Source organism: Coturnix japonica, chromosome 5 (genome assembly GCF_054131305.1).
Source record: "Coturnix japonica strain WE chromosome 5, WE-NBRP24, whole genome shotgun sequence".
NCBI lineage: Eukaryota > Metazoa > Chordata > Aves > Galliformes > Phasianidae > Coturnix > Coturnix japonica.
Genome location: NC_140667.1, coordinates 16,260,974 through 16,285,107, shown reverse-complemented (window position 1 = coordinate 16,285,107; position 24,134 = coordinate 16,260,974). Strand labels below are relative to the sequence as shown.

The following is a 24,134-nucleotide window of genomic DNA, read 5'->3' as shown; positions in this document are numbered from 1 at the left end:
GGGCCATATGATCTGGAATTAAGTGTAGGATGTCTGTGCAAGTGTGGGTTTTGCATCACAAACAGAATGTCATCAACAAAACATACTTTTTTTGTAGCTCATGACTTAATGAATTGGAAGTAACAAATGGGAAAGGAGAAGTCACTAGTCACTGTGGGATTCAAAATTACCACAAGCCAGTGTTTGAGGTCTCTGCTTACCACAGGTCTGCATGCCAGGAAAATCTACAGCAGTCTATACTTCAATGAAAGAAACACTTTTGGAGATGATTGGTAAAAGCCTGCTGACCTTCTGATCCCTTCTGTCTTGTTTATCATCTGAAGTCATGTTACTAAACCAGCTATGTTGCTATGCTGGAAAAACTGGCTGATTTATTGCTGCCAAAGCTGCCATTTTTCAGGAAATTGAGCCTGTTCTATTTTTGGTCATTGGAGAATTACCCAGACCCATAGCTGATCTGCTCTTAGTGTCCCTTTGCTTTACAAACAGCAAAATGACACCGCAATTATGGCACTAATGGAAAATCCTGGCAGCGTTGCAAGAAGAAGCTACCAGAATGAAGGGCCCTGTTGCATAGATACTAGAGAATACTTATTGAGAAATCTTATAGAAGTCACTGTAATCCATAAATTCTTTGATCTCCCTCCATGAAACACAGAAGCGTGGACAGCATATTACTACCATGGACCTATATGGTTCTTATCCTACTCAGACATCTTTTTGGATGGCCTAAATGCTACCACAAGTACTGTTAACATACATAGTACAGATCCAAAGAATTTTCCTTTGTAATATGTCTCTCACTACAAATTTATCTTTCTCCTTACTCTGCCTAATCACTCACTTTATACTCTCTATTCACTAAATCAAAACCATTGGGGTTGAAAGGGACCTCCGGAGGTCACTTCCCACTTGTTCCCTTTTCAGTAGATTAGCAGAAAACACTTCTGTTTTACAGATGGTGGGCTAAGAATCTTGGTAATACATTTATCTCTAGGACTGTGGTGCTTTTATGTACCCAAATACAACAAGAGAAAATATATTTTGCTGTGTTCTAGGTCAGTTTACATTTCTAGGTCAGTTTACATGACAAAAAAGTTGACTCTTGTGACCTTTCATTAAAATGCAAAATTGCAGTTGATTCAGTGCAAAACAAAGTTCCTTTAAAGGAAGCTTCAGATCTCAAAATTAAGCATGCAATAAATTTATATTTTTCCTTATGAACACAGCGATCCCATAAACAACAAAGCAACCTGGCATTTCATAGATTTCACAGAAAGCACACCGCTTTGGAAAATCCTTCACAAAGCAGAAAGTCTGCAGGTGTTTTACTTTATGCTGCCAACACAGCTTATACAGCTCTGTTAAATGCAGACACTCTGATTTTTCTAATTATGTTATTATTCATTTTTTCACTGGGAGGGGGAGGGAAGGGGTATACTTCATGTCCTCCATCTTACAAGAAACCATGCCACATTACACACTTCATATTAACAAGTCACAGTAGGCCTTGTGTAATAACACACAGGCAATATTAAGAAGCTGACCACTCCCTCCCATCCTGATAAAAGCCCCACAGCAAATGTCGAGGTAATTCAAAAAGAGACACAACCTACACAAAAGACTTAAGGCCAGCGTCAGCTCCTCAAACAACTGGCAGAGGGTTCTGCTTAAACTCATCTGGCCATAGCTCGTGAGGACTACTCCAAACAGCAACCAGCTTCTGCAGTGCAGCACTGAGACTCACAATTGCAGCTGCCAAGAGCACTCACAGCAACAATTTATGGATCTGATTGCACTCGTTTTCCAGATACCCTTTTTCATTCAGTACAGCTGCTCTTTCTCCTATGCCACAATTGATTCTCTTGCAACGGCTTTAAACAAGCTTTCAAGTGCAGAAAGAAATGTGCCCTCATGCCCTGCGACAACGCCGTGCATTACCTGAGGAGGTGATGTGTATTTCCTGTCCTGTGAAGTCCACATCCTGTGCAAAGAATCTAGGGAGTTCTCGGAGAGCTGATGGGATTTTCGACCCGCGTGACGGCCTTTCAGCTCCACATCCTCATACGGGTTTTCCTTGGATGACTCTCCTTCACGTTTTTTTGGTTTTTTTTTAAGAAAAGAAAAACAGAAAGGAATGTAAAATTAAAAAAATAATAATAATAAAAAAAAATCATGTGAGCCAAGTGAAAAACTTTAAGAAAAGCTGCTCAGCTTTCAGCATGACTCATCCCTCTCGCTGCAGCTGGAAGTATTTGGAGGAAAACTTGGCTACGAAGTCAACTTTTTTTTTTCTTTTCTTTTTTTTTTTTTTAAATAAAATGCAAAGATTTCACAAGATGTGCTTCTGAGCATCTGCAGCTGTGCAAAATTTATTGATATATAAAAACTAAGGCACACAGCTACGTGAAAGTATATCGGTAGATTTTACAGATCTATAGCGGCCACTTGCAGGGTGAAAGGAACAGCAATAAATAACTGTTCTCAACATACCACCCTTACACGTGATAAGACAACTTTTATTTGATGCTACTTTCACTTCTGTCTTGCCTGGAGAGAAGGCAGAGAAAAAATAAGCGCTTCAGCTCAGCAGTGCCAAGAGAGAAGATTGGAATATGTAGAAGATGAGGGAAGAATTTCTGCACCAACCATGCCGCGTCCTTGAGAGGTTGTTTAAAATACATCATACCTTATAGCTAAACAGCCAATCATTTCAGCTAATGTGAAATTAGTATCTTCTGGAGGAGCATTCATCTCCCCCCAGCTATAGGGAGGTTTGATCAGATATCCACTAAATATGAGACAAATGAGAAATAACTTGAAAAGCATACTGCAATCTTTGTCTTTTCAGCCTTTGAAAACCAGAAACAACATTTATAGTATGGATTTAAGGGAGATCCAAGACTCTTCAGCAGCCATTTCCATCTAAGGACTGGTGGAGCAACTCATCATCTTTCCAGGAATTCTGAACTCAGTAAACCTCTCACCAAACTAAGAAGCACAAAGTTGAATGAAAACCATCAATAAAATAAAAGTTTTGTGTCCCCTTCTTTAGCCAGTGCACGATCAGCAGCTGGCACAGAACTTAAGGCTTTTCAAACACAGAGCCCTTCCAGATTTCTTAACACCTTAACTAGAAAATCATCCCAATAAAATCATCTGCTCAAATTCAAATCCTGAATTTGCAGAAATGTGAAACATGCGGTAAGTTCAAAGATTCTGGACAAGCTGGTTTTTGTAGTTTAATCTAAAGATGATTATAGAACTCCTGGGCTTAGTACTTTATATCACAACTCAGACTACTATGTATAAGCTTTAGAAGAAATCCAGACTTTATCGCATACTGTACTAATCAAGAATTGAGGACAGAAAACTACAGTATGGTTTACACTTCACACTGTTCCAGAATATATTCACCACTTCTACAGAGGTGACAGCCAAGGTAAAGTTAGTTTCAACAAGAGCAAGGCTTGTATTAATATCCTGCCCTTTTGACTATCAGGTTTTTTTCTTCTAGACAGAATATTGTATTTCCTGGTTGCACACAAGAAAACAAAACCAGTTTGTGCTTTCTACGTTACTGAAACACAGGACTGCTTGATTCATCAATTACAGTGATAAGAGCTTTCACTTAGCAAGTTCACACATTCATGTGTTACAAGTAAAATACAGTGTTGCTTCAGCAGTGCATTATACTAAGATTTCTAGTCAAACATAAGGAAAGACTGAACGCTTTAGCATTGTTTTAATTAGAGGCCTGAATGACTGCTGCTCTTGAAGAATGTTTGAGTTGGCAGTCACAACCTATTATTTCATCCAGAGGGAATCTGATTCTAGAGGCTGCACTATCAATAGTCTGTCCACACGCTGCGTGGAAATAATGCCTTCAGGTGCATGAGGGATGCAGAAAAAAGACCTTTTGATGAACAAAATGAACAGAACAAATCTGAAGCAACAAACACTCCTTAAAACAATTTAAAGCTGCGTATGTCCTTACAGGACTATGGAACAGATTAACTCCTTCTGCAGGAAGAAAAATGAATAGATATTGCACAGTAATTGTTACCTGTAAGCACTGCAGTTTTAGATACAATAATCAAAGCAAGCGTCAACTTTGCAAAGCGCCTTGACTTACTCCCGGCTAAATGGATTGCACTAGCATAAAAAAATTTCTTGTAAGCCCAAGTCAAGTATAGGTCAAGCAAGAATTTTAGAATGGATTAGCAGATTTCAAAATACTCAGCTACATCAGACAGTGATTAAACATACGCTTCCTTGAGAAAACAAATCTTATTGCATTAGTCTGCTTACTATCCAAACTCCCATGAAGAAACAAGTTCATCGGCTGAAAAGAAATCTTTTCAAAAACATTCAGCATTTTATAAGTTTATGGTGATTCTCCTTCCAAGACATCATGGAAAGCAGAATTGTTTGAACCCAGCTAAACTCAGCAATACTAATATTGATATAAAATATTAAGTTTAGAAACAGACCAGGAGAAGTCTTGGATGAGAGGGGAGGGAGGAGCAAGAAACCAAGAGCAGAGGCTGCTTCTCTGACTCAGATCCTCTACCAGAAGAAAGCTCAGGCCAAATTCCTCTTCAGTGTAAAGCAGAGGTCAGTGGAGACACGACAGGGATTTTAACCCTTTCCCTCTTAGCCTTCTGATTCTTCTTCAGAATCTGGGTTTGCCTATAGTAATACTTTCATTTTATTGTTCTCATTTAGTTAAAAATAAAATTATCTGTTGTTTTTTGGGGGTATTTTTCTTTCTTCTTTTCTCTCTCTCTCTCTCTTTTTTTTTTTTTTTAATGATGTCTTCATATTAAATGTGGCTGATCTATCCTTTAAAAAAAAAAACAACAAAAAAACAACCCTCTTTCCCCATGAAATCTCTGGCATTGAAACAGTATGATCAATCTGAAACAACCTGGTTTTGCCGATTTGACATTTGAACCAAATATTTTGTTCAGTCAGTGACCTAAAGGAGATTATTTATTTGTGTGGGTCTTCAGCAGCTTTCAAGCCTAAGATTGTCACTATTTTATTATTTTTTTTTAATTATTATTTAGTATATAAGCTGTCCTTGGTGGATGAGACACAAAGATGATACATGCAAACAGACACTAGAAAGCAGAAACCAACTGGTTTCTGGGAGTCAAGAACCCCAAGAAACCCAAGACTAGAAGCAAGCATAAAAGGCGTGTGGGTTTCCTAAACAGACTTAGGACAGCATTCAACCCCATCCAAGTACACAATGACACCCTCCCATAGGCACAAAGGCCTGGGGACAGGTGGCTACCAGCAGGTGTGGGACCCACACCAGTGGAATGGCAGTGATGGCAGCTGCTGCAGCAACATGAAAATGATGAAGGCTTCCATATAACTGAGTTGGTTCCAGAAGTGTGCAGCTTTGATCACTGCCTTCCTCCTCAACACTATCACTTCTCTAGTCCCAGAGACCAAAGCAAGGAACGTTTACAGTCTGCAGGCTGTAGTGGTTTTGCATTCATTTGGATTTGCTGTAAAAGGAAAACACATTTACAATGGAAGAGTAAAGTAATGTTCTTGTTTCTTCCATATGGATGTCTCTATTGAATGCCAAAAGAAGAGAGACTGCACATTATAGGGCTACGCTTGTCCTAATGAGGCTGATCTAAGTGCTGCACAAGAAAAGAGCAGACAAACTCTGACTTCAAAGAAAGCTGAATCAGACCCCCAGAACAAATATGGTCACATGGAATAGCAAACTTCTGGTAATTAATGTCTCTGATCACCAGCCCAGCTCACAGAGTTTGTTCATTTCCTTCTACAGGCTTGTTTTCCTTTTTTTTCCTCCAAGTTTCCCATTCTCTCAAATTGTACATACTCAAATGCTGAGTAAACACAGGACATTTATCTACAAGACATTTATCTTCAGAAGGTCTCACAGGCAATTTACCAATTTGTCCTCAGGGGAAAAAGGAAAAAAAACAACAGAAATAGCCAGGGACCTTTGGAGAAGCCATAAGGAATGCAGTGCCTTGAGCTTAAGCATCAAAGAGTTTCCTCTAGTGGTTGCAATTCCTCCATCCGTGACACTCTGCAAGTCAGCTCCACCAACCCTAGGGGCAGCACACAACATTCCTTTGCTCAGCCCCTTGTACTGTGGCAAATGGGAAGCAGAGGCAGATTCAGCAAGCCTGCCTCATGCTGATAAAGAAAAGAGTGAGGGGGAAAAGAACAACAGGCAGACACTTCCCTATAAATGGTAGAGAAGAGGGAAATGCACTTTTTCTTTCTAGACTGGAGAGACAAGTGGCAGTTATATAGCAATGGAAAAGGCTCAGTATATGGCCTTAAATACTGTGCCTAAATTAGGAGCCAGTGCTTACATAGAGAAGATGCTGTCTCCAGAGAATGATGCTGAAAGCCCAGTCTCCACATGGCCAAGTTAGGTGGTGTCAGCGCTTCACAAAAGACAAAGCATCCATTTCCTGTATGCTAGGGTTGTGCACAAAATATAGTGCAACTAATTCATTTTACATTATAAAGAACAGGGAGATCAAAGCTTCAATTGCCTTCACAGGGAAGATCTGGGAACAAACAGCTCATCCCTCAAGAGGCAAGGAGCAGGAAGCAGTGGCAATACATGGGCAGGAAAGGGGGGCCAGACTAGGTGGAGCTCCGACTAAGTAACACTAGGGGGGTTGTACCCAAGCAAGCCAGCCACATGAGGGTATAAGCAAGGGAGCCATACACTGTGCAGTCTTACAGCTCCCCAGCATCTTTGGAGCACCTAGGTCCAAAGAACTGCACAAGAGTGAGAAGCCTTGTGTGTTCTATATATGCATTTCTCATTCATTTTATTCATAAAATTACATGGACACCAATTCACACAACCAGTGCTGGAAGAGCACTCATCCATCAGGATGTTTATGATCATGTTCAGATCAAATGGATGGAAACCACAAAATCCCCATGCTTTCATAAAATATCTGAGCTTAGATCTTTAAGACATAGTTGAGCTCTTTCAACATCAGAGAAGCTGCAACTGTGCATCTCAGCTAAGGAATTTACCCCAGGAATCTGTTGAAATGGGAACTATTTCAATGTCAAATTCCAGCTAAGATGCATAATAATGGCTTTGTAAAGTTCTTTCTAAACAGCACTAGGTTACAAACAACTACCCGATTAAAGTCCTGTCATCCAGTGCTTCAGATTAGTACTGTGCTCTCAGAAAAGTAGTAGAGCATCTGTAACACAGAGGATGACAAGTCTAAAATATGATCAGCTTTTTGAGCCCTGGGCAATGGAGATTGTATCACAGTTTTCTAAACTTGTCCAATTTTGCTTTGCCAGGCAATAAATAGAAGAAAGAGTGCAGAGACTTTCAGCTCCCTACAAGAACTGTAAGAGCTTCCATTTCTAACCATAAGCAAGAATTAGCTGCTGAAGTTTATCTGATAAATGAAGAAAAATACTAGCCAAAAACTTCACCCATTTAGCACTCAGTCCAAAATTACGTGAATGAAAGTAACTATGGAGCAACTGTTAGCACAGTACAGCATCACCATGCAAAAACGGCTTGCACTTCAAAGAGGTTGACCTCAGTTGACTTCAATGAAGTTTCTCTATAAATTTAAATGAGGGTATGGGAGGGTATCATCACAGTCATTGTACTCTCCATTTCACTGCTGGGCAGTAACTGACTAGAAAACCAGGACATAAAGCTCACAGAGAATCCAAAAGAAGCTGTAAGGGTGATATAACAGTGAGACAGACTCCAAAGAGAAACATAGGAATAACATGATGATTAAAAATAACTGAAGTCCGTGTATCCCAGTGTGGCATACAAACAACAGCCTGATCATCAACAGGATGAGACAGCTAGAGTATTTGGACCTTCTCTAACAGGCCTACATGGAAACTGTTTCATTTAATGCACTCTGGCTGCCGTAACTCTATATTAAAATTACCACAATTACACTGTTGAAAAATCTCACAGGAGTTTTAGGCTTGGAAAGGCAAGTGAAGGTCATGGAAGAAGACAGAAACACACACTTCTCTGGTCACAGCCTGCACCATCAATCACAGCTCTTTTACTAACAGATTATCTCAAGAACTATTGCTAAGGGTCTGATGAAAAGCCCAGAATGCCTTGGAGATGACTAGCACAGCACAGCTGGCAGAGGTGCAGACTCTCCAAGGTTGCTTCAGCTTCACAGCAGCCCAGCAAATCCAGTTTCTCCCAGATTCATACAAGCATTTTGATGTGAGATGATTATATGATAGAAAACAATGTGGTACTGTTTATGACAGACAATAATGTGGCATGTGATGATGGGATTTTACTGGAAAAACGAAGAGCCCCAGCTCACTAACCCTCTTCCACGTTTACGGGAAGAACTTTGAAAAATATTCTAATTTGAAAGCAATGTGAAGCTGAAACATCTTCCAGCTGGACCTCAGTCATCATCTCTGCAGCTTTTGGCACGCACAATGAAGTATTCAGTAAAACAGCTAAATCATCCCATTTGTACATGACATGTACCATGTCCAATTTACATCAGAATTCAAAACAGCTAATCTGTTCAGGAAAGACAAGGTGCTCTATCACAGTGTTTTGAGATCTGGACTCCACAGAGAAGGAAGATTAAGCCACCAGCATTCCCTCCCCTCCACACTCGGGATCCTACCTGAAGCGCCACACTTGCCTTTTTTTTAACTACTCAGGCACTCACCTGGGTATATAATAATAATACTGATTTGAGAAATATTGCTCCATCTCCTCTCTTATGTGGTCTGACACACTGTGAAATAGTGACTGATCCAGCTCCATACTTACTGACATACAACAATCACCTGCTCTCCACTCACTTCAAGGAGAGCTGGAAACATCTAAATAACATTTTGCTTCCTGAGTGATTAACTGAAACTAACTGAGTGATTAACTTGGAAACTCATCCTGGTTGCAGAGATTCCACAGCAATATGCTGGGCACATTCTTCTTTCTAGTCTGCTCTGAGCTTTCAAAGAAGACACAGTAGGTGTCCACAACTCCTTCGACTGTCTCATTTCTTCTGTTTTTCTCATTTTCTCATTTACCTCCCTTTGCAGAAGGCCAGATTTCCCACACAATTTAACTATCACCTTTTATTTAAAGCCAAACTGAAATAATTTAACTCAGATAAATGAGAGCTTCACGGGCTCCAGAAAAGCTTTCTGTCTGGCTTCTCAACAAACAAATACAAACAGAGGTGGGCCTGAATTCAAGCTGTCTCTGAGCATTTCTGTGCTGGGAAGACGACTTCATTTCCATCATGAACATGTGATGACTGTCTTACTCTCCTCCATGGAGCACTGAGAAACTGTGGTGTGGAGATAGGGAGATACGAGCAGAAAGTGGAAAAGATTTCAAGACAAGCCTTCAAGCTGGGCTCTGTCACAGCAAACAATATCAAACCCCAGACACAAAGGCACGTGATCTTTCAGAACTCCAACTCTATAGCCAAATCTCTACAGACTTTGGATTCCCAAAGGGACTCTGCTGCCAGGAAAACACCATCACTTCTTTAGGGCAGGAGAAGATATTTATGCTCCTCTTCTTAAGAAGTCGATAAAGAAAAATAAACTGAACTGATTTAGGGGAAATTTCCACCTCTTCTACTGTCCCTCACTCTAAGGATTTACAAACACAGTAAGAGTTCTTGCTTTGCTACAGCAGATTTCTTTCTCCCTATTTAATTTCAAAATTGCAAATGCAACTTCTCTTTCAAACACAAATGATAATTTACAGGGTTTTCTTAGATTCTCTCAAGACAAAGATGCTACTGTCCCCTGATCCTTGCCTTCACTTTACTCTCACCTTTCCTGTTGACAATAACAAGTGTTTTCTTCTTGACAACAGGTGAAAAATACCACAGAGACAGTAGAGATGAAGTAACAGTATTTAAATATCTCAAGTGTATTTAGTGGAACAGACTAGAATACTGAAACCATATGGCACATATGACAGGAAATACTGTTGTCCACAAACACAGCAGAAGCAACTGTCTCAGACATCTCTTAATACTATGATAGTTTCTTAAATTTGCACAAAGCCAAGTATGGTTTCCCTGATTGGATTCATAAAGCCACATCAATTTTGGTCTGATTAAAGACTCACTCGAAACCACAAGAAGCAAAACAATGTTAAGTTTACTATGACTGCCACATTCCTTTGAATGCTAGTGCAGAAGATGAATGAAGTCCACATGCTTCTCTGCACACAGAATACAGCTCTGGTTAATATTAGGAATATGTACCCCCTTATAGAAGTGATTTTTGGTTATAACAGAATGGATCATTATGTTCCAGTTCAGCATCTGTCTTGAAATGAACGGGCTGATATTTCATTTATTAAATTGTACATTAACATTACAAAGTTAAACAAAGACTTTTTCACGATGTCACTGGACATCAAAGAGCAACCGCTTTTTATTTAAAGTACCTAAAGATATATATGTGTATATATATATGTGTGTGTGTGCATTGTGTGTAATATATATATATATATGTTTTTGGTTTGTTTTTTTTTTTTTTGTACAAAAAAGTCAGCTCTCTAAACAATGTAAATTAGCCATAACAGTTTATCAGTGCCCTCATCAGTAAAACAATGATGCTGTTCAAGCTACCTATGAGCATTTAGTGAAGGTAAAATATTCACAGAATGTTAGAATCATAGAATGGCCTGGGTTGAAAAGGACCACAGTGCTCATCTAGTTTCAGCCCCCCTTCCATGTGCAGGGTCACCAACCAGAGACCAGGCTGCCCAGAGCCACATCCAGCCTGGCCTTGAATGCCTTCAGGAATGGGGCATCGACCTCATTCAACCAACTAAAGACAACAACAACAAAACCACCAACTAAAACCCACCACCTAGAAGGGCAATACTTTGCAAAGAAAATCTAACACAGCAGTGACCAAATTATTTCTAGCTTTGAAGTAGATGTAAATCTATACAATAAGTTCACTCTTAGAGACACCTGGTTTGCATGATATGAAAGTGCTACTTTAAGACCGAGGTATAGCACTACTCGTATAAATTATGCAGATGTGATACACAAAACTATGATAGTTTCTATAAGGCTGGAGATCAAACTACTTTGGCTTGTCTTTAATCAAGCTTGACAGCTTATAAGAATTATATTGACCTGGTATTCCCCCCACACTGCCTGTACTGAATGAAGTGATTTGGAATAAGATTGTTAAAGATCAGTACAAAACAACGAAGTTCTGTGTTTATCCACAGATGAGAAATTTTGCATTCTTTTCCCACTACCCTGCCAAAGTGCCCAATAATAATAATCTGCAGAGAGCAAGCATATAGTTTCCATGAGCTGGAAGAGACCATTTTGATTTTATTTTACTGAACCCGAGATTTCTTCTCATTTGAAGAAAGATGCTTACCAGAGCAAAGTCCTGTTTTCACTTAGGCTGACAAACCAGAGACAGAATTTATTCAGTAGGTTAAAGCCCCAAGCAAAAATTTGTGGTCACTGTCCCTTGCTTTATCAACTGCCATGACCAAAGAGTTTTGTTCTATCATATCTGATTGTCTTTCAAACATTTTATGCAGTATTAGATTGTCTCTGAGCCTCCTTTTTACTAGACTAAACAAGCCCAGCTTCCTCAGCCTGTCTTCAGGGGACATGTGTTCTAGGGCCCCAACTATCTTGGTACCCCTCCAGTTTTCAGTAAACAACATTCATTGTTCAAAGGAAAATGAAGTATCCTTTGTATCTACAGCAACAGCACAACACTGAAAGAGTTAAAAATAGTGCAGATATTCATCATGTGTGTGGAAAATCTGTGCTCTGAAGGGCTGCCCAATTTTCAGTAATTATAACAACTTTTTTGATGTTAAAAGAATGTATGCACAGGCCATAATTTCCTTCTAAGACCAAAAGAAACATGTTTTTCTGGTGAAGCTTAATCAAAACAGCATTTTCATTGTGCATTCCTGATGGCTCTATAGCTAAAGGAAATTAATTTTTCTTTAACCACCAAGTGGAACTGAAGGGAGACCAGGAACTGTGCTGCATACGATCATTCTGAGGTAGTCCTCCCAGAAGTCCTGAAAGGCTTAGGCTGACTACACGAGGCCTCTGAGGTTAATCTTGCTATTAGGTAGCTCTGTAAACTGTATCTATTTACATTTTTACACCTCTCAGTGCTTCATGACAAGGCTGTGATAAAGAGAATATGAATGTTTGTATCTTGAAAAGCATGAAAAAAAGCTGACAAGCCTATTTCCAGTACAACTCAATGAAGTTTGAAAGGATCAAGACCTCCTGCATGCAGACAGAGAATTATGCTTGCTCTGATACATTGGAATCATTTATCCTTCATTTAATCTCTTTACTAACAGCGCTGAACGCTCTTGCACAAGGCACATATTCAACAAGGCATGCTCTGAACTCATCAACGCGTTGTGAATCCATGTACTGCAACAGCTTCTTACCTACAATGTCTTCATAGGCATTTTCTTCTAAAGTGCTCTTAGATCCAAATTTATGCTGGCTCTCAGTCCCATTTTCCGTCGGGGAGGAAGGGTACAATGACTGCAGACTTGTCGCATCCTCAAACTCAAAGGATTTTCTGAAGTTTAAAACAAGAAGTAATTTGTAAATAGAATACAAAATGACTCAAACATTTATCTGAGCAGTGAAGAAATGTATATAAACTGACTAAAAAATAAACTGCACGTCATGCTTCAAGAGGACTTGTAGAGGACCCTCAAGTCCTGTAGTGACAGCAGTCTTCAATATAACAAACTATGCCACTTTTATGAGATTGGAAGTATTGTTTTCCCCGTTATACAGAGAAGAAGAAAATACGGAGAAAGTATTTGACATTTTTCAAAGGTTACAGAGTAAGTCAGCTACACAGCCCTCAGATTATACGTTTCTTTGTCATTGCCAGAAGCCCAAGAAAAACGCGTCTCTCTCTCCTCAAGAAAAAGACATTTCACTGGACAGCTTTCCTCCACTGGTTGCCCTAGGAGATGTAAACCTTAGTTTGAAAACACTTGCGTGTCTTGAACCTTCAGATATTTTCCCATGTAAAGGACAGTGTAAAAATGCCAAAGGCGGAGTCAAATGTTGAAAAAAGGCACCTAATTCACAGCCCGTGTCAAGCACTGGCAAACAAGCACAAAGTATGGAAGAGATAAATGCTATCTGGGGTGGATGAATAACCCTGGCTGATGCTTGGGTTCTGAAGATTTGGGCTTTCTGGCAAAAAAAAAAAAAAAAAAAAAAAAAAAGAGAGCAAGAGAGAGATAATAACAATAATAATAATAATGCACACTGCAGGAAGCTGGAGTTCAAGACTTCCCTGTTCCCTGGTTTGCCCAACTCATGTTCTCTGAGACAATATCCACATCGAAGTTGGGAGGTACATGGTTTGTGTTGCCAGCTCTACCAGAGCTAGTGTCATCTGATTGATTGATTTAGTGCTAAAGATTAAATGGACTGAAAAATGGGCTCTGAAAAATGGACTGAAGAGTGCTGCTGTGAGGCTTGCATAGGCTGTGCTGATTCCCATGCTTTACTGTTACCCAACATAGATTAACACTATATCATCCCACCACTCCTCTCCCGCTCATTGTCAGTAAGATCTCCATCCTCTGGGGAACATCCATCTCACATGAATATGAAATGTGGAAGCTACCTAGGCATCAGGTCCTCAGAATACAAAGTGGTTCTTTACTGTTAGGCTAATAAGATAGACTTCTTCCATTTTATTGTGAAGTTAAATCAATCATCAGAAAAGCTGCTTTCAGCTGAATTATTAGAAGAATAATTAGAATAATATTAGAAGAATAAAAGAAGAATGTATATCCACGGTCCCCTCTCATGACATTCCAGCTTGAGAAAGCTGCACATATGTTCCAAGGAAATTAATACCTACCCTGTAAGATGTCAAACTGATTTACAAGAATCAACAGATACACATCATAGCACCACCCATTCTAAAATTTATACTCCTTTAACCACAACTTAAATTGATAAACATCATTTCTGCTTTGCGCTCATGCCTATCAGCACCATCCAGGACCAAGAGCCCATTGCTGAACTGTGTTGCCCCGTTTTATAATAAAATTACAGGAAGCTCAATCTGCAGAAGAGCAGGCACGAGCATGAACTGCACCTCTTCCCAAATAAAGTTGGCAAAATTTCAGCTCAAAAATGGCTTGCAACAAAATACTGAGGTTCTTAGATTACCATTATGGCCCCAAATTCAGTGTGAGCATGTACTCAAAGATTGACTTTGTTAGCTTAGACCTAAGTCAGACGGTTATCCTGTGGCAAGAATAATCTCATGATCCTTTCCTCCCTCCACTCACCACACAGACCACTTTATACATACTGCTTTATGACTTGTCCCATAGCTTTCCAATAAAGACTGTTATTTATATCTGAACATTGAAAAAGCATTGTTTGTCTTCTGTACTTTGCATATGCTGTGCTGAACAAAATGAGGACAGCTTTATATCACAAATTCTCATTAAAACCTAGATTTGATTGCTCTGAGATTATTGCCAGGACTCCAAGATAAGTGCTGCTAATCAAAGCTTGGCTTCCCACATTTTACCCTTTCCCTTTCTCAGAGACAAAAAAAAAAAAACAAAATCAAAAACCACCACCAGCAGAACTGTCTGATCCATTTCAGAAACAGGTGTTTCATTAAAGAAGAGAATCTGAAGGCTATTCTTCTTTTCCTGCTGCAGCACACTTCAGGTCAGGTTGTGCTGACATCAACTTCTAATCAACTGAAACATCATCAAGCTCCAGATACAGAATTCCTAGTGTTCCTCTGAAACGTAGTCTAGTAGCTACCTACAAAGCTCATCCCTAGACTTCAGCTGTACATTGCACACATTGACAGACAGCTGAACACATTCAAAATGCAGTAGTCTGAATGTTTATCAAAGATTCCTACAGTTTTCTAAATGGAGAGCAGAATGAGTTTCACCATTTCCAAAAAGCCAATGGAAATCATGTAATTAAGTCAAACTCCACAGACTACTGTGGAAACATTGCCATATACTCTGCTCATTAACTCAAGAATAATCCAGGCTAAAATATGTTTTTTTCAACATTAATCTTCTACAGATGCTGATAGTAACTTAGGACAATATTTCTAAGCACTGAATTAAACAACATCACCACTATCACAAAAAAATGACACAACTGCTGTGGTAGCAAGCTTTGGAAACACAAATCTGTTGCAGACGTGTTTTGCACTGAGCAGACAGACAGCACTATAACAGATGAGTTATGGTCCTGCTACAAGGGGATAATGAAATTAAGCTCCATTAAAATCTCATGTAAGAGCATTTGTGCCAAAATGACCTAAAGTATTTTCCAGGGATTGAGGAACATGGGTTGGAGAACTCCACAAGTGTGGCTATGCAAGGAGAATTTCACCCATGCACCCCATCCATGCAGTCCAGCAGAGAAAAAGCACACAATACCCAGCACTTCTCAGGTGAAAAGCACTCTATGAGGGGGGAGAATCTGAACTGTTGTTACTAAAAACAAAAACAAACCAAAAAAAAACCACAGTGACTAATCTGAAGATCAAGCAGAAGACATTTCCTTGAGTTTTACCTATTCTGGGATTTTCTGTGAAAGCGTGACTCTTTCTTCTGCCTTCTGGTCACAGGGGGTGCAGGGGTGGATGGGAGGGGAGGAGGAGCAGCAGGCGTAGGAGATGGAGGTAGGCCATTGCTTGGTTTGCTTTTGTGGTTTTTGTCTGCCTCGTACTCAAAGGTGCGTTTGGGCTTGGGGACAGGATTCACCAAGGCATTCGCTGAGCTTTCAAGCAGCAGTTTAGGGTCGGCAGAGTTTGCAGTAACTCCCTGCTTTGTCTTACTGCTTATCTCAGCCTCAGTAGGTGTTTCTGGTTCACTCCCCAAAATAACACTCCCTCCTTTGCTATTACTTAGGTTTTCACTCAGTCCCTCCACTGCACTCAGAGACTTTTTTCTCCCTTTATCAACACTGTAACAACTGCTCGGCAACTGGGGGAGGCCCCTGCCAGGCTGCTCTTTTAGTGCTTGCTCGATCTTCTGTATTCTGTTGAGCACAGCAGAGGACTCTTTCCTCATGTGGCCCTTGAGAAAAGTGGCAGAAGGAAGGTCGCTCCTGCCTGATCTCTTCTCTACTCGATGGCAGGATTCCCTGTCCAGCAGTTCCTCCTCCTCTGTTTCTGGGTAAGAGCACTCAGAAAATGTTCGGCTCATTCTTCTGAACCCTTTAAAATCAAACGTCTTGTCGCTGCAAGGAGAGGTCAGCACGCTAGGGCAGCTCTCACTGCCCGACCTCTCCCCAGCATCCCTCTTGTCCACACACGTATTCATCCTGGGAGATGGCTCCCGACGACACTCCCATTCTGTGATCTTCTGCCTGATGTCCAGCACCTGGGAGCGGACGCTTGTCCGGCTCAGGGATAGGTTCCTCAGGTTCACAGCAGTGCCTAGGGACAAAGTGCTCCGGGTCAGAGGATGGCTCCCTATTGCATCCCCATCCTGAGCCTCCTTTGGGCTCTCCTTTTGGTCCTCCGCCTTGAACACAGACAGCCTTTTATCCAAGGCTCCCACGCTGACAGCTTTGAGAGGGTGGCTGGGAGAGTCAGTGTCTGATGGGCTGGTAGAGGTGCTGTGCAGTGCGGATGCACGGCTGCTCCAGTCCTGGAGGCGCAGCCGGGAGCCAGAGGCCTTGGTGAGCCGCGTGGAGTGGCAAGAGTCCTCGCTGTCACTGAGCGGGTAGGCTGGGCTTCTTGGTGGGGACAAAAGAGGCGGTGGAGAGACTGACTGACACCTAGAAGCAGAAAGAAATAAAACATCAAGTCCTTAGGGAAACTACAGCTGTGTGCCGAACTTCTTCTGGCTGCAGGCAAAGCAGGGGTTGTTCACACAACACAGGACTACCCCAAAGGCACCAGATACCGATCAGCCACAGAGTCTGGAAAGGGAGAAACAGTACTTAGCTGAAGTCAGTGACAAGCTGAGCATTCAGCATGTTCAAAGCCAGTTTTCTCACCTCTATTTGACCCCCAACTTCTCCAGGTTTCCTGAGTTTAAACACAACAGACATATTCTCATAGCAAACTACTGCCTTGAATGCATCTACCAGCAGGACAGTTTCCTGGCCTCCCAAATTAAGGATTCCCTCTGCACAAAGAGGAGATCATCAGGGAGAAGATTCCCACTGCTGTAATTGTTAAGGCTGCCCAACAAGCAGATGAGCTTACACACTGGCTGATTGGGTAAACCAGTTAAAAAGCTGTCAGTTTTTGATTCATAATACCTGAAGCAAAGGATCCTTGTGGTCAGCAACAGCAATCTTGCCACAGCATTTCAAATCCCCTATGTATGCAGTAAATTAAATAAGACTGGAAAAAAAGAAGATATGTTTTGTCTTTGTCTTTAGTCTGATGTTGTTGCAAATGGATTAAGTTCTCCTTATCAAAGAGAACAGAAGGAACTCTATCAAAAGAATATTACAGACTGAAAAACAAAGACTAATCTTCCCACATTCCACACTGAAGAATAGTAACTGTACAGAAAGCTCTCAATGTTACCTTGGAAAAAACCCTCAGAAAAAATATTTGCAATGATTTGCAAAATTAGCCATTGTTACTTGGGTGTTGTATGTTGTTACAAAGACTTTAAAAACAACAGAAGACAAAAGGAAATTAAACAACCCATTAATCAGCTGGCTCGTCAGTGATGAGCCAGCAATAAAAAGCAATAAAAAGCCAAAATCATGTCAAAAAAGGGGGATTTTTATTGCTCTGCCACAATGCACCTATAAAACCATAGCAGAAATAATCATGGCTCCTTTGACATTTTGCCCCAGAAACCTCTCTGTTTCAAGAAGTAAAGAAAGAAAAGGAAGGATCACAGTGCACTGTCATGCATATACAGCCAAATTTGTGTTCTACAAAGACCGTAAACATCAAGTTGAGTTTTTCTTGTTTTGGGTTTTGTGCACATTTGCTTGTTATAAAAAATATCTTGCAGATGTAAAATCCAAGTGGAATAGTTTTTTTTATTTTTTAATTTTTTTTTAACCAAAAGAAGCCACAGGAGCAAATGTCAGCTTTAGCAAAGGAAGAAGAGGCTCAGAAGATCCCTGCTGCTGGGTGGTTTTCTCCCAGCAGCCAGTGGATACCCACAAATACAGGTGCCAACCACCATGCATGAATATAATGGTCCAGAGCACCAACGTAATTCCAGAGAACATACTTCAAGATGGGATACTTTCTTCTCCTTGAAAAACACAGCCCCAAACCAAATCATTAGGTTTCATCCCAGTTCCCTACAGTGGGAGATACTTTGCAATCAAAGCTCAGAAGTATCAGAGAAAAAGGAAAGTTCTGATCAGAGGAAGACAACGATGAAATTATCACAAATGGTACTTTTCTCTTTTTCAGAGTCTTGAGAAGTCAAGTCTTTTTTGGACAGAAGTTACACCTTTTGGTGATTTCTTTTCCTTCCTCATTTTGAAAAAATAAACATTCTTACAGATCTCACACCAAAGATGAGGGCAAATACTTCACCAACAATTACTTCAAGCTCAGTGAAAACTTTTCTTCGTGTTAGGTCAGAAAGGGTGCATATCAGAATACATTCTTTGCATTTTGGGTCCTAGAAGTTCAATTTCCTGTCATTCTATGCAGCTTCAGACAGGTGCCTTAAGATATCTCAGAAGATCAAAAGCAGGTGACAGAGGATGCATTTTTGGCTGGTTGTCATAGCACAGTTTGCAGAGAATTACCTAGAATTACCTTGGCTTACAGTCCTTTGCACAGCACCCGACTGCAACTTAAATCAGCCTCATCAGACCTGGAGGGCTGCCATGACTCTTCATTTTTCCCATCTGTCTTGTCTAGATCTCTTCAGTTTAACACCATGATTATCAAATGTGTATTACACTTAGTACGTCTCTAGCTTAGACTCGAGATCACATTCTTCTTACATCTGTACGTCACATACACCTGCCTTAGAGCTGCAGTGACATTTGCCTCAACAATACAAAGATTTTGAAGTGGAAATGTATTTCACATACAAAGAGCACAGCCTCTACTCCATCCTCCAAAGTCACATTAGCTAAATCCACTGTTACGATTCTAAGGGACAGGAGAGACCCTGTAAAGAGGCTATGCAGAATTCTTCAGCACACATTAACACTTCTTCCCTTTGCAGCATGGGAAAATTCACATCCAAATTAATTATGCTCTTTCAGATTTAAAAAACATTACACTACAAATGATAATCTGTATTGACAACAGGAATAAAATACAAGCCAACAGAGAGCAAATCAGAAACAGAATAGCAGAAGCAAAGAACCTACCAACGATCCTCTCTCTGATGCTGTGTCACTATAAAGAACATACTGTATGTATTTCTGTCACTTTTCCTTATCTGGGAAGTTGCGGCCATCTCCAGTCACCTTAATGATACACACAGACATTTTCCTATCATTATTAATATTATTTTCTATTTACACTGTGGTTTAAAGATGCCAATCAAACCAGGAGTTCAATCTGTGGATACCTCAGAAACTGTTTCTGCAACAGCTCTACTACAAAGAACATAAAATCTTGCACCTAAATACATACAACTTCTCCAAGAAAATCAACAAAGGCTCTTCTTCTAAGATACAGTTTATTAACCATTCCAGGATAAGTCTATATGAATGCAACACATTTATCCCCATGTAAGAAAAGAGCCTTGTGAAGGAGGTACCCTACTTCAACTCCATTTTACATTTAAGGGTTATGGAACTTAGCGAACATAGCTCCTATTTGTTGGATTCACACTTTCCATCTTAGGCTCCTGTCTTACTCGTGACTCACCAAGTAAACTTCTTTGCGTGATGAACAGACTATCAACACATTACATTTATCCAATTGTTCATAAATTCTAAAGTGTCTTGTCTGTGCTGAGGTGTTACAATTTGTCGTTTTGACTGCTGTGCCTTTGTTTCTCCACTTTGCAATGGACAATGAAAAAAAAAAATCAAGAATAATGCTTACAAATGCCTTATGCGGAATATCTGGACTCCCCAAAATAGCAAGCAGTGAACACAAGACTCCTAAAACATCCTGCCATTCACATGTAGACCAGACTCCAGGCCTCTGTTTGATGTTGCTCATCCAACATTGCTTTTAATTGATTACCACTGCTGTTTTCATTCTGAATATTTATATTCCTGATAGAAATAGAAAGACCATCTCTCTCTCATCTTTCCAGTTGTTTTCACTGTTGGGAAGAGGTTGTTGAGTCGTCAGGAGAGGAGCAAGCAGAAAAGCAAGGTTTCCATAACCTGCAGAAGTTGCACAATGTTTCTACTTAGAAAACACAAGCCACTTTTCTAAATCCTAGGCTTCTACTGAAGTGGCAGCACTTCATGCTTGATCTTGAACCCCTGAAGGCAGTTAAACTCCCACTCACTTCCTCTGCACAAGCTTGGGAATGCAGAGCAAAAGGCCCTTTTAAGACATGCCTGATGTCGAGTACTTGGGATACAATAGCTAACAGATTGTTTCACATCGTGTTACTTTGTAAACTTCAGTCAGTCAGGTAGAAGAAACCGGGATAATTCAATTAGAAAGAAAAGCAAAACCTTGTCTCTTTGACTTCAGGCATATCACTGAAGGACAGTGGCAAGTACCAAGAAAATAATTCCAAAAGACAAACAGTAAATGATAAAATGTTCCTTCCTCCATGTAACCTACTTCTGTTAGAACAGTATTCTCTCAAGGGCAAAATAATTCCACAGCCTTTTAAATGGATATTATTGGACAGAAACAAATAACTTGTAATTTTTCATAGACAGTTTGTTAAGCAAAATGCTTTTATTGAAGTTTTCTGCATACAGAATGACGCCTGTAGTACCTTACAAGCATGTCATTACATACACTGTCAAAATATCATGGATAACCAGCATAACAAATAAATGCAGATTTCTTAACAAGTTCACTTGAGCAAAACCTTCCTCTAAGCAATGGTATTTGAGACTATCCACATTTCACAAAACACACTGGAATCAGTTCCCCATATGATACATGTATTACTCCTGAGATGAGCAGCGCTCCAACTGCTTGTCAGTCAGTAGGCACAGTGAATTGTCATTTCAATGGCAAACACCTATCAACATGGCCCACCATGGCACATAAACAGGTCATGCACAAACCCTGAGCTGCTTTCACAGTGGGACTCACTGCTGCACAGCAAAGGGAGTAGACAGAACCTAAGACTTCCATCCCTCCAGAGCATGCTTAGCTTTGCTGCTGTGAATTGTTCTGTAGCACTTGGAGCTCTAAATAGATATGAACTTAAAGTTCCAGTTCAATCTCTCCAGTTTCTTTTTTCCTCACTCAAACACAGACAAAAAAGTTGCTCTATAAGAACTGTGATTCTCAAGACCCACTCTCAAATAGAGATATATCTTCCAGCATGTGTGTTGAAGATTATTTTCTCTAGTACGGGCTAGTATCATCAGCCATCTACTTTCACTAGTATGATGGATTACAGTCAAACTCTATCTTATTCACAACATCAAGAGAATCGCTCGCTGCACTGCTTTGAGGTAATCTGCACTCTAACCATCACAATACAGAAAATGAAAATGCTGAACTTATATCCTCTTTGTGAGGTCCCTAAGCAAGGCTGACTTGAACTAAAAATAGTGGTAGAAAAGGACTGGTTCTTTGGGCCATAAATATCCAAGTCCTCTTACCATATCTCACTCCAAAGTTGGGAAGTCTCCAGTTACAGGAGACAGGACACCAGTCTTTTCCTGCCTGCATGGTGTGGGTGCTAACTGTTGGCTGTGTGAAAAAGCAAAAATTTAATTCTTAAAACTCTGAAAGCAGGCAGCACAAAAGCAGTACCAAAAGCAGAGAGCCTGACCTTTCGATCCAGTTAAATTGATGTACAGCTCCTCCCCCCTTCCACTGCCAAACATTAACTCTAGAAAAGGGAAGAAACGAGTGGCAAACACAGCGTAGGCTTTACAACTCCCGTAACATCATTAGCTAGCTTTTAACAAGAGGAGGCTGCAAGAACAGTGGCTATAAAGCTGCCTTTATACTTCTTCTGGATGTCAGAGTAAGATGAGTAAAAAGAGTCTGCACTTGTTGAGGATTTTGTTTCCACGATCCATGCAGGTTTTATAAACAGTAATAAAAATCTTAAGTTGCACTTCTGACGTGGGATTAAAAGTGACTGGAGGGTGGTTAAGTGACTTCCTTGAGGAAGTAATTCACACCATTCTAGCCCTCCTGAAGTGTCAGGAATGACCGCACTGATCATCCTGTGCTGAAGGCAGACAAGTCAGCAGAAGCTGCTCAGCACTCTTTTAGTTCTGCAAATCCCACTGATTGTGCTTAAACCAAAACTTACAATATACTAACAGTTTTTCACTCTATTCCAGGTAATTTCCTGCTCCAAAAAGGTCAGTTCTGTGAGAGCCCATTTACTGAAGGATGAACAAGGAATGTGTTGACAGAAAGATAATGGGCCTTTCCACGCTCCTGTTGATGAGATCCCATCATTTCATAGGAACACGGAAGTCTGGCAAGCTGAAAGTCACCCAGCACTGTTTATATTCCTCAGGACTTCCTCCTCCTTTTGCTGGGAAGCTGTTGCTTTATTAGTATACTATTTAGTTTTTCTGCTTATCTCTGATTTTCCTCAGAGCTTGGCGTCCTTTTAACAAGGCTGCCCAATGTATATCAAAGCAATATAAATAAAATCTGAATTAGCTGTAACCGTATGCTCATTAGTTTGTGTATTTAGCAGATTTGGTTGCCATATAAGAGAAGAGACTTTTCATTTCCATAACAAGCATTTAAAGAGATCTGAAACAAAAGAAACAGATGTCTCTCCTTGTGTGAACAGCAAAACTCAAAAACAACAACGAAGTCACTTAATTTATCCAGTAACTGAGTTTCAGAGAATATTTCTCAAGAAAAAAAAAAATGTTAGTATATCTATTTTTATTCATTCTAACGTGACCAACAAAAACACAAATTAGAATCAGCTCAATTCTGACTGCTTTCTGTACAGTCTCACTGCTCCAAGGGCACTGTTGCCAGGACATCATTCAGCAAACAAACAGAAAAGCTCTCTGCTTTCTGAGACATACTTGTGAAAGTACATGACAATAATTCATACTTTTACACAAATAAGATATGTAAGAACTGCCACAGTACAAAAAAATGCCTGTCATGACTCTGTAGGTGTAAAGCAGCAGAGTAACTCAAAGGCTAAAAAAACATCACAACTTTGAAGAAATGTTGAGGGACACTTGACAAAATAAAATAATTTCTTTCTCTGCATATATGGACTGGGAATAACCGGGAAGTCAGACTGGTCTAACTGGGTGCTTAGCACAAGTGTAAACTGTGCAACCATCACAAACACGTGGCATGAAATGGCTTTGATGATTAGCCAAGACAACCCAAGAGGAACCTATGTATTGATGATACTTTGAATTTTGACATTCTCTTTCCAAAGATAAACGGCTGTCTAGGCTTGGGCATTTTCCCTTTATGCTGCACTACTGATAAATCAAATCTTTCTTTAGATTAATTCTTCCAGGAGCAGAAAGGGATGCCAGGTTGAGTATTACTGCTACTCCTTGTAACTGAGGACCATGGGAACATTAAGTCCAGCCAAAAGGGACTTCCTGGACTTCTGAGTCTAAATAGAACCCATTTTGTTAGACAGTAAGCCTTTCTGTTAGAATATATTCTGTACACTGGCATAGCATACACTCTAACGTAATTCTCTATACACATCAAGTAGGTAACTACAGGAGATACTTAATTTTCTTAAATCTAAATAAAGCTTACGATAAGTAAAGGGGATGAACTTTTCACACTCCATGTCAGGCACTCAGCAGTTAGGTGGTTTTTGAACTGATTCAACATGGTAATGAAATAAGAAGTAGAACTTGTCTTTTCTTGCCTCTGGCTTGGAAAGGAAAGTGATGTAAGTGGCAACTTAATAGCCACTCTCCCACCAGATCCCCTGTTATTTTTGAGCTCTCACCAGAAGTACAGCTCAAAATCCCCCAAGCCCTGCATAA

The 24,134-nt window shown here is 40.2% G+C and overlaps 1 protein-coding gene across 13 annotated transcripts in view; it reads right to left on the bottom strand.

The window, feature by feature from the left end:
- The window catches only part of DENND2B (DENN domain containing 2B), a 139,642-nt gene that overhangs the window by 37,798 nt on the left and 77,710 nt on the right, over positions 1 to 24,134 (bottom strand). For 7 of the 13 annotated variants that reach the window (XR_014947068.1, XR_014947069.1, XM_032445153.2 and 4 more), the window contains 3 exons: positions 15,639 to 16,850; positions 12,485 to 12,621; positions 1,942 to 2,090 (listed from right to left, as the gene is read on the bottom strand). Coding sequence is in view for 11 of the 13 variants with exons in the window: in XM_032445153.2 (XP_032301044.2) it covers positions 1,942 to 2,090; positions 12,485 to 12,621; positions 15,639 to 16,850 (1,498 nt within the window). In the remaining 2 variants the exon portion in view is untranslated. The remainder of the gene's footprint in view (positions 1 to 1,941; positions 2,091 to 12,484; positions 12,622 to 15,638; positions 16,851 to 24,134) is intronic. The other 6 variants (XM_032445156.2, XM_032445155.2, XM_085550142.1 and 3 more) reach the window with 2 other exon arrangements.